Below are 10,160 nucleotides of genomic sequence, written 5' to 3'. Positions count from 1 at the left end.
TATATATATATTTAATATTTAAATTTAATATTATATATTTAATTCTTTTTTGCTTATTTTATAGGAGGAAGAGTTTTAATTACTGTAAGTTTAGCACCCTCATTGGCTTTGGCTGCTGCTAAAGCAACACATGCTGCTCAGATTATATCATTTGATGGAAAACAATTTAGAACAGATATAGCACATAAAGGAATAGCAAGGTATCTTATAATTAATGTTAAAATATATATAATTATTTATATATATTATTTATAAAAAAATAAAATATATTAATTATGTAATACTTTTAGATCTATATTGCAAAATGGACAATTAACATATAAAAGTAGTGGTGTTGATATAGAAACAGGAAATTTATTAGTTTCAGCTATTAAACCAATATCTTATTCAACGCAACGTTTAGGTTCAATGGGTTCAATTGGTAGTTTTGGCGGTTTATTTGATATAAAAGCTGCTGGTTATAAAGATCCAATTTTGGTGTCTGGAACTGATGGCGTTGGAACTAAATTAAAAGTTTGTATGTTTTTATTTAAAATTCAAAAATATAATACAATAATTTATATATTGTTATAGATAGCATTTGAATGTAAAAAGCATGATACAGTAGGCATAGATTTAGTGGCTATGTGTGTAAATGATGTTCTAGCACATGGTGCAGAACCTTTATTTTTTCTGGATTATTTTGCTTGTAGTAAATTAAATATTAAAATAGCTACTGATGTTATAAATGGAATAAGTAAAGGATGTAAGAAGGCTGGATGTTCCTTAGTAAGTAAAAATAAATTTATTTTTCAATTTTATTTATTCAATATATATATTATTATTTATTTATTATATACATATAACGTATCTATTACTATTTATTCTTTTTTATTATTTTAAATAAATTTAATATGAATATATTAAAAATTAAGTAAATAATTGATAGATTGGTGGAGAAACAGCAGAAATGCCAGATATGTACTCCAATGAAGAGTACGATTTAGCCGGTTTCGCTGTAGGAGTAGTTGAAAGAAATAATTTACTTCCACGAATAAATGATATAAAAGAAGGTGATATTATAATTGGTCTTCCATCAAGTGGACTACACAGTAATGGATTTAGTCTAGTTCGGAAAATTTTAAAAGTAGCAAATAAAAAATATGCCGATATAGCACCTTTTTCTGAAAATAATCGCACAATCGGTAATTATTAATAATACTTTAAATATAGATTTAAATATAGATAAATAAAATAATAAGATTTTTTTTCTTCACTTATAATTTTATATATTATATATCTTAATTATAAATAATTAACAAAAAATTTATTTACATATATTATATTGAAATTATTTAAAGGTGATGAATTGTTAGAACCAACTAAAATTTATGTAAAAGAAGTAATTTCTGCTTTACGTACTAATTTTGTAAAAGGATTTGCACATATTACTGGAGGAGGTATAATAGAAAATATAGCAAGAATTTTACCAAAAGATATGGGCGTAATTTTAGATGCAAGGAAATGGAAAATTCAACCCATTTTTGCTTGGCTTGCAACTGTAGGTAAGAAAATAATTAAAAATATTAATTAAATCTCCAAATATATTATTCCTATATTTTTCACATAATTATTTTTTTTATAGGAGGAATTAATAAAGAAGAAATGTTGAAAACATTTAATTGTGGCATTGGTGCTATTTTAATTTGTTCAGAAAAAGATAAAGAAAAAGTTTTAAATTTATTACAAATAGAAAATCCTAAAATTATTGGATATGTAACTAATAATAAAAGTAAGTTTCATTTAATATTATTTTATTTGAATTTTATTTATAATATTATATATATTAAAAATATTACAGATAAACAATTTAGAATAAATGTTAAAAATTTCGAAGAAGCATTAGAATTAAGAATGAAACAATACATACCTGACATCATTTCAAAATTAAGTAAGCCTTTAAAAAAAGTGGGCGTTTTAATATCTGGTAGTGGAACTAATTTACAATCATTAATTGATGCAACACGAGATTCATCCCAAAATATTGGTGCTGAAATTGTTATAGTGATATCAAATAAACCAAATATTGAAGGAATTAAACGAGCTGAAAAAGCTGGTATAAAAACAGTGGTAATTTTTATTTTATTTAAATATTATTTAATGCTATTTTTTTATTATTTGTATACTTATCTATTGTTTTATAATTTTAATCATAGGTTATTAAACATACTGATTATCCTAGTCGAGAAACTTTTGATTCAGCAATGAATATTGAACTTAATGCTGTTGGAGTTGAAATAGTTTGTCTTGCTGGTTTCATGCGCATTTTATCAGATAATTTTGTAAATCAATGGCATGGTGCTTTGATAAATATACATCCTTCATTATTACCATCATTTAAAGGTGCACATGCACATGAAAATGTTTTAAGAGCTGGAGTACGTGTTTCAGGATGTACAGTACATTTTGTGGAAGTATGATATATTTTTATATATAATTAATATAAATATATTATGTTGAAAATTTATTTACATATACGATTGTTTTTATATAATTTTATATAATTAAAAATCATTTTTAGACTGATATAGATTCGGGAGCAATTATTGAACAAGCAGCAGTACCTGTATTTCCGTATGACACGATAGAAAGTCTTCAAGAACGAGTTAAAATAGCTGAACATCGCATTTTCCCACTTGCTCTAAAATATTTAGCTACTGGTAGAATACAATTAAAAGAAGATAATACTATTTTATGGAAATATTAAAAAATATATATACAATTATTTTATGTATCATATATTTTTGATACACTTATTTTCTATACATTATATTTTTTAAAAATAAAAATAAACTACATTTTTAATTGATTAAAAGAAATTCTGAAAGCAATATATGTTCTATAAAATTATTTACTAAAAATCGAAGATATCATTCCTGTTAATAAATTATCCTTTCTTTCGACAGAGATATCAGAATTTACTTTTTCTTTTAATGTTTCTTGTGCTGGTGTCGAAAGTGCTTCTTTTGCAAGATCCTCTAATTTAACATGAAGCATTTGTTTCTGAAGTATAGGTACCAATAAATTGTATTTGTCGATTTTAATATTTATTTCTTTTGTTTTAGATTTAAAATTTTCTACAATATTCTTCCAAGTTTTTTCATCTTTATAATTTAATGGAATATGTCCAACTTTACTACGAGCATTTATTAATTTTTTTCGTAAATCTTGTGTTTCTTCTCTAATTTCTTTAGATAATTGTATCCATTCCGGAGTAAATCCATTTTCTATTAATATCTGCAATTTAATTTTATGTACTACTTATTTATTGTAAATTTTCGATTTAATTTAGTATTTTATACCTCATTTAATTTGTAAGTAACAAAATCAACATATGGATTTCGAGTATTTGTATTCTCTTTTAATGGTTTACCCATTCCTGGTAAATCTTTAAATTCACCTCTATTCATTGCTTCTTGAATTAAATCTTCTACTAAACGATCCATACCAAAACGTGTTTTAATATTTTTTGCATGTTGTTTATCCATTCCAACTAATGTATTACGTTCTTCAGTTTGTAATTTTTTTAATCTATGTTCCAGTACACTATCAACTGCTTTTTGAGCTCTTTCCATTGTATATAATTTTTGTCTTTTGCTATGTGTTCCAATACCTACATTATAAACTAAATAATGACGATGTTGTGGTGCAGTATGCTAAAATATATATATATATTTTATTGAAATTTAGTGAAATTAGCAAAAAATAATTTAAAATATGTATATGTTTTATATTATTTGCATATATACTTTAATATCAAATTCTTCAACTTCAGGTAGATTTGTACAATTTTCTTTCTTTTCTATTCTTGCTTTACGAATTTGTCTATAAGCAGTTTCAATCTGTGAAAAAAATATTCATATTATAATATTTTTTAATTAGTAAATTTTTTTTTAATTAGTAAATAAATATATTATACTTCAGAAAATTTAGTTGCATTAGCTTCTGATGTACCACTATCTGGATGGAATCTTTTTGCTTGATAAACAAATGCTAATCTTAATGTCTCATCTTCACAATCTTCTGCAACTTCTAGAGTTTGATACCATTTCTTAAAATATAATATAATAAATTTCTTAAAATTTATAATTAATATAATATCATTATACAATTAATTAATATATATCAAATAAACAATAACATATATCAAATCTATTGATAAACAATAGATTTTATTTATATCCACATATTTTTTCTTCATAATATTAAATTCAATGTATATTTTGTTAAATATATAATTATATATGATATTATATATCATATATATTATATATATATAATATATTATAACTATATATATAATTTTACAAAAAAAAACAAAAATTTTCATTAGATTTTCAATTTTTATTAAAATTAAATAATAAATATATTCTATAGAAATTTAATAAATATATAATATAATTTAATATGATGTATTTTCGATATTAAAAAAATAAAGTTAATATTATATATAAAATAATAATAAATATACCTTCATATTATGTTGATGTTTAAATCTTTTCATCAACATAAATTCCCAATATGGAACACAAATTATATTTTTAACTGATTTCCTATTATATTGATTAAATCTTAACATGTTTTTAAAAAATAAATGCTGCAATAATTTTGATACTTTATTTTATGATTATATAACTGATTATATATTACATTATTATAATATATACTTACTTATGAACTATTATTTATATTAAATATTCAAAGTAACCTATATGTTTTATTACAAGATATTTATATATTACGTATCAAAAATAATATCCTTTTAGATTGTACTTTCCGATGTGAATTAAATCTTATTGTCATATTGATAACAATTTAATTACTATATAATTAAAATAATTTTTGAAAATCATAAAGAAACAATAATGTTTCAAAAACGTAAGTGATTATGAAAATATATACATTACTTATATATATATATATATTGAAGAAGATAGACTAAAGTTGAAGAACTGAAAATATATTCAATTGACATTTCGTATCTTATTTATGAATTATGCGCATGCGCCAAAAAGTTATAGACAAGTAAAATATATGATAGGAAAAATAGGATAAAAATATTGAAATCAGTATCATTTTTAAATAATACTGAAAACATAAAAAAAGAATAAAAAAAATAATAAAAAAAAGATAGAGATAAAATAAAAATTAATTGCCAAAGCTATCTTTCGAATATCAAAGATATCTTTTTAAAAGTAGGATCAAATAGAATAAAAATTGAAAAATTTCTCTTGAGCAGTTTGAAAAAATATCTTTGATATTCAAGAGTTGACACTAAAAATTAATTCTAACCCTATTTTATTCTTTGTCCTATTATTTTCTGTCTTTTTTTTATATTTCATTTGCAGCACTTTGAAAATGGCTAATTTTAATATTTTTATCATTTCTCTATTCTTTTTCTACTCTTTTTATTTATAATTTAAAAAATGTATAATATATTATAAATTTTTATTATATTATTTATATATAAATTTATATAAATATATTATATATATATATATATAAATTTATATAAATATATATTTATATTAATATTTATAATTCTATACTAATATAAATAAATTTAGTTTTACTAAAATTATATTTAAATTCATTTTTATGATAAAAGTCGAAATTATTTTTATTATAATATAATATACGAACGTAATTTTTATTTTATAAATAATTCAATTCATACATAAATCTGTTATTCCTAGCAATCAAAAGAACTATGAATACAATATATATAATTCAAAGAAATATTAAAAAAATTATCTTTATTTATTAATTTTATTATTTCTTATGATTGAATTAAATATAATTCCTGTATCTAAGTCATAAAGAACATATTAAATACTGATTTTTTTATCGGTATTTCAGAACACATAAGTGTTAAATGTTAAATCTATTTTATATCTCATCTGTGATTAAAAATCACAGAATTTTGTCACGTGATATAGTTTATTTATTTCCGATATTTCTTGATGAACAAATAATCGCATAAATGTATATATATATAAAATTTATTAAGTTTAAATTATATATTTATTTTTTTATATTATAAAAAGAAAAATAAATATATTTAAATATCAAATAAATTTATGATATTATATTTTTATAAGAGAATATAAAGTAAAAATAAATATAATTTCATACTTTCTTTAAAATTCTTTTTACTATACATTATTTTATATGTAATTTAAAATATTGAAATATTTATAATTTGTATATATATATTTATATATATATTTATTTATTTTGTTTTAATATTTATTTATTGAGATTTAAAGAACTTAAATAATTCTATTTTGGTTATTTTTTTAATGTTCATTCATTCAAAAAATGAAATTTTAATAATTTACTTTTAAATGAAAATAATACACAAACGAATGAAACCGGATGTATACATTTCTTAGACATGCGCATTACAGTATTGTGTCTTTTTTTTCGCTTCCCGTTGACGTCAGTTTTCCATACACTTGCAGAAAAAAAAGTTACGCGAGCTTTTAAAATTTGTATTTAATTATTTTGAATGCGCAAATATACTTATTTTCTCTTATATTTATGAACTTTATAAATCTTGTATGAAATACAAAATTTGTCTGGTGAGTCTAATCTGTTGAATTTCATTGTAAGATTTGTATTGCAAGTTTACGATACAAACATGCAAGTGCAAGAAACGGAAGGAGCTGATGGTAAGTAAATATATTTAACATTTTTATGATATTTATATTTTTTTTTTATGATATTTTGTTTTTATAATGTTTGATAAATATAATACTTTATAACCTGTTATGATCGCTTATGATACGCTTAACCTCTACTACACGATTATACATTGATTACTGTTATGATTTACTAAATATATAAATGAGACATTTGTACATAGGTTCACCATGGAATAATTCCAGTGGTTGTGATGAAGAACGTAGACCTACTCAAAAGGAGGGTAAAAAGTCAAATATATTACCTCTTTGGGGAAATGAAAGGACTATGAATTTAAATCCATTAATTTTAACAAATATACAGTCATCACATTATTTTAAAGTAAATTTATATGAATTGAAGACATACCACGAGGTTATTGATGAAATTTACTACAAGGTATCTCATTTGGAACCATGGGAAAAAGGAAGCAGGAAAACAGCAGGCCAAACTGGCATGTGTGGAGGCGTGAGTATGTTTTTTAATACATTACTAATTTTTAATTGTTATTTATTAATTTAAAATTAAGATGATCATAAAATTATTATCATATACGTAGAAATAGTCCAAATTTATAGCATTTTAGAGGACCTGGACACTGTATGAAATGAGAACTGCTAATAAAAATAAAAAAGGTGAAAGCATTTAAACTAAATCATTTAAAGTGAGAGTTCTAAATATTTTAGACTTTCATTATTATTGTATAATCAGACATCAATATCAAAATGTTGGGCTCAGATATGAATACAGATATTAATACTTAATACCATACTTAATTGCAGAGTAGCATGTTCTCGGTCAATATATTATAATATAATATGTATGTGATTAATTGACATAGGGGGGTGTAAATTTAGCGGTTCATGCAGGTCCGAGGAGTTGGTGCTGGTGGAATTGTTTCAACGGCTTATTGTCTACTATATAAACTCTTCACCTTGAGGTTAACACGGAAACAATTAAATGGTCTTATCAATCATCCTGATTCACCATATATTCGAGCATTAGGATTTATGTATATTAGGTAAGTATATTAAAATATTAAATTTTATCATGAAATTATTTAATAATTTCATAATATTAATTTTATTATATTGCATATGCTATTGTTATTAATAGATATACACAACCACCGGCAGATTTATTTAATTGGTATAGTGATTACTTAGAAGATGAAGAAGAATTAGATGTAAAAGCTGGAGGAGGACAAGTAATGAAAATGGGTGATATTCTTAAACAATTCCTGACAAAATTAGAATGGTTTTCAACATTATTTCCAAGAATACCAGTGCCTATTCAAAAAGAACTTGAACATCGATTAGCAGAAAGGTTTCCTCAACAGTCTATGAATGCTCGAAATGCAAAACCACCTATTATCTTAAATAGTCATGGAAAATATAGTAATAGTAGTAGTAGAAAAGATAATGGCAATCTTACCTCACGGAATCAACCACGACATATCCCAGATAGTGAAGCTCAATGGGGTGAGGCTGAAAGAACAAGCCACTGGCGAGCCAGGTGCGTCTACGTGGTATGAATACAATCACGTTATTAATTTATATAAGGTTAATAATATTCTATGAACTTGTTAGGGAAATTGGGTGAAGATTAAAGACGTACCATCTCCAGGAAAATACTCTTGATCTCAGTGTATCATCATTCAGTTTTCTTTTGTACATATGTTCTTATTTGATTTTTGTACAGTTATTTGTTTTATAAATTTAATCCAATATCATATTTTCATATGCTATTGAAAATGATATAAATAAATTAATAAATTTATCAAATTTTTTGCAAAAGCAATATTGACAAACTAAATAATTTAAAATTGTTTAAAAATCATATCAATATTTATAATAACTGTACATTGATTATTTTACATATTGGATATCAAGGAATATGAGATTTTTAAATATATATAAATTTCAGGTAATAATAAGAAAGTTCTGTCTTTTTTCTTATGACAGGAAAAAAAAATGTAGAAAAAGATAGAAAAAAATTATTCTATTTATCACACTAAAATAGTTAAGTTCATAGCTTTCATAAGAATAGAAAACATGTTTATAAATGAGTTTTATAAAATTCATGATTTCATAATATAAAAATTTTAATATTATTTTTATAATTTCTTTGTTCTTGATCTGTTAATTTTATAGATGATAGCATAGCCTTAAAAAAATATAATAATAATAATAATAATTAAAAGTACTAAGAAAAATATAGAGTATATAAGTTTTTATTCTATTTTTTATTATTTATATATATATTATATTATATATTTTTTATTATATGCTATATATACATTAATAGCATATAAATGCATTATTATAAAACAGGAATGTTTTTTTTTTTTAATAATGACTGCTTTTTCAATTACAAATGCTTCGTAATTATTTTATAATGGATTATAATAACTATTCATTGTATGAGCAATTTGAATTGCAGTTCACTATACATACAATTTTTTTCAGTTTAAGGAAACCATCAGCTGCTTCAACAGTGCAGAAATAGAGAGACGGTGAAAGTGGAATGATTGTTTTCTACCTCTTCAAAAGTTGTTTTTCATTAAGCGCGTGAGAATAATTATTTTCATATATAAAGTGATCTTTTTCTACATTTTTATGTGTCTTTTTCTTTCATCTTTTCTTTCATGAAAAGATTATATCTTATCTCATATTTGAAAAATTACTACAAAGAGATAATATCGAGATGTTAAAAATGTCTAATTTCTTGGTATTTTCCATTATAAAGTGCAATATATATGTACAGGCTAATATTTTTAAAATATTATATTCATTAATTCAACATTACTTCCCTTCGAATAATATTGTTCCAGATCTGATGAAGATCGCAAGGACAAATACAGGGATCGAGATCGTGAGCGAGATCGCATAAGAGACAGAGAACGAGAACGTGCACGAGAAAGAGATCGAGAAAGGGATCGACATTGTAGACGATCGAACAGCCGTGATCGAAGTCGAAGACAAAGAGATTACAGAAGTCGTAGCAGAGACAGATCACATAGAGATAGAAGTAAAGATCGTTATCGTGATAAAGATCGTCATCGGGACAGGTAATATATATGTGTACATATATTATGCACAATATAATATAATATATATGAATAAAAAAAAAATAAATAGATATTTAATTATATAAATTCTTTTTAATTATAGAAGGGGGTCGCCGTATGATTATGCTACAGAACTAGCTCGGGAAAGAGAGAGACAACGAAGAGAATGAAAATATATGCTGGAATGTATATATTGATATAAATGTTTGTACGAGTGTAATTATAGACATAAAAACAATTTAGAACCGAGCCATTCGAACACCACCACATTTTGAAAAAAAATTTACTCCATTTGGAGTATAGCCTAAATTTGATTTGATTATATTCACCATGTAGTTTACATGTTTTTATAAAATAAATTCAAGAT

The 10,160-nt window shown here is 23.0% G+C and overlaps 3 protein-coding genes across 5 annotated transcripts in view; 2 read left to right on the top strand and 1 right to left on the bottom strand.

Annotated features, from left to right (window-relative positions):
* The window catches only part of LOC102676727 (trifunctional purine biosynthetic protein adenosine-3), a 4,975-nt gene extending 1,892 nt beyond the window's left edge, over nucleotides 1–3,083 (top strand). Inside the window, exons 8-16 of the mRNA XM_006614833.2 lie at nucleotides 65–200; nucleotides 291–513; nucleotides 574–768; nucleotides 929–1,184; nucleotides 1,341–1,544; nucleotides 1,625–1,771; nucleotides 1,841–2,109; nucleotides 2,196–2,453; nucleotides 2,561–3,083. Coding sequence (XP_006614896.1) covers nucleotides 65–200; nucleotides 291–513; nucleotides 574–768; nucleotides 929–1,184; nucleotides 1,341–1,544; nucleotides 1,625–1,771; nucleotides 1,841–2,109; nucleotides 2,196–2,453; nucleotides 2,561–2,746 — 1,874 coding nt within the window. The 3' untranslated portion in view covers nucleotides 2,747–3,083. The remainder of the gene's footprint in view (nucleotides 1–64; nucleotides 201–290; nucleotides 514–573; nucleotides 769–928; nucleotides 1,185–1,340; nucleotides 1,545–1,624; nucleotides 1,772–1,840; nucleotides 2,110–2,195; nucleotides 2,454–2,560) is intronic.
* LOC102676958 (dnaJ homolog subfamily C member 28) lies at nucleotides 2,873–4,636 on the bottom strand. The gene is made up of 5 exons (XM_006614835.2): nucleotides 4,511–4,636; nucleotides 3,959–4,090; nucleotides 3,789–3,881; nucleotides 3,342–3,695; nucleotides 2,873–3,276 (listed from the first exon to the last, which is right to left on the bottom strand). The coding sequence occupies exons 1-5, from the start codon at nucleotides 4,616–4,618 to the stop codon at nucleotides 2,887–2,889; spliced, it is 1,077 nt and encodes a 358-aa protein (XP_006614898.1). The 5' UTR covers nucleotides 4,619–4,636; the 3' UTR covers nucleotides 2,873–2,886.
* Nucleotides 4,637–6,446: 1,810 nt separating this feature from the next.
* Nucleotides 6,447–10,160, top strand: LOC102676281 (pre-mRNA-splicing factor 38B). Of its 3 annotated transcripts, none has more exons than XR_004150358.1 (6): nucleotides 6,447–6,713; nucleotides 6,908–7,191; nucleotides 7,581–7,744; nucleotides 7,840–8,251; nucleotides 9,192–9,293; nucleotides 9,557–9,744. XR_004150358.1 is itself a non-coding variant. In XM_006614830.2 (6 exons), exons 1-6 carry the CDS (start codon nucleotides 6,683–6,685, stop codon nucleotides 9,961–9,963), a joined length of 1,170 nt encoding a protein of 389 aa, XP_006614893.1. In that variant the 5' UTR covers nucleotides 6,447–6,682; the 3' UTR covers nucleotides 9,964–10,160. The 3 variants fall into 3 exon arrangements, 2 of the variants coding, with proteins under 2 accessions (XP_006614893.1, XP_006614892.1); XM_006614830.2 differs by lacking the exon at nucleotides 9,192–9,293 and adding an exon at nucleotides 9,897–10,160 and having other exon boundaries at nucleotides 7,593–7,744; nucleotides 7,840–8,238; nucleotides 9,557–9,793; XM_006614829.2 differs by lacking the exon at nucleotides 9,192–9,293 and adding an exon at nucleotides 9,897–10,160 and having other exon boundaries at nucleotides 7,840–8,238; nucleotides 9,557–9,793.

The sequence above is a fragment of the Apis dorsata genome, unplaced genomic scaffold, assembly GCF_000469605.1.
Source record: "Apis dorsata unplaced genomic scaffold, Apis dorsata 1.3 scaffold_198, whole genome shotgun sequence".
Lineage (NCBI taxonomy): Eukaryota > Metazoa > Arthropoda > Insecta > Hymenoptera > Apidae > Apis > Apis dorsata.
Note: the sequence above shows the minus strand (reverse complement) of the source record. Positions and strands in the feature narration are given on the sequence as shown.

Coding starts and splice junctions, on each gene's coding strand:
- LOC102676958 (XM_006614835.2), bottom strand. CDS start 4,618: ATGTTAAGATTTAATCAATATAATAGGAAATCAGTTAAAAATATAATT. Junction 3,882..3,958: donor ATGCAACTAAATTTTCTGAA/GTATAATATATT, acceptor TTTTTTTCACAG/ATTGAAACTGCTTATAGACA. Junction 3,696..3,788: donor TTGAAGAATTTGATATTAAA/GTATATATGCAA, acceptor TATATATTTTAG/CATACTGCACCACAACATCG.
- LOC102676281 (XM_006614829.2), top strand. CDS start 6,683: ATGCAAGTGCAAGAAACGGAAGGAGCTGATG. Junction 6,714..6,907: donor AGAAACGGAAGGAGCTGATG/GTAAGTAAATAT, acceptor ATTTGTACATAG/GTTCACCATGGAATAATTCC. Junction 7,745..7,839: donor TTAGGATTTATGTATATTAG/GTAAGTATATTA, acceptor TGTTATTAATAG/ATATACACAACCACCGGCAG.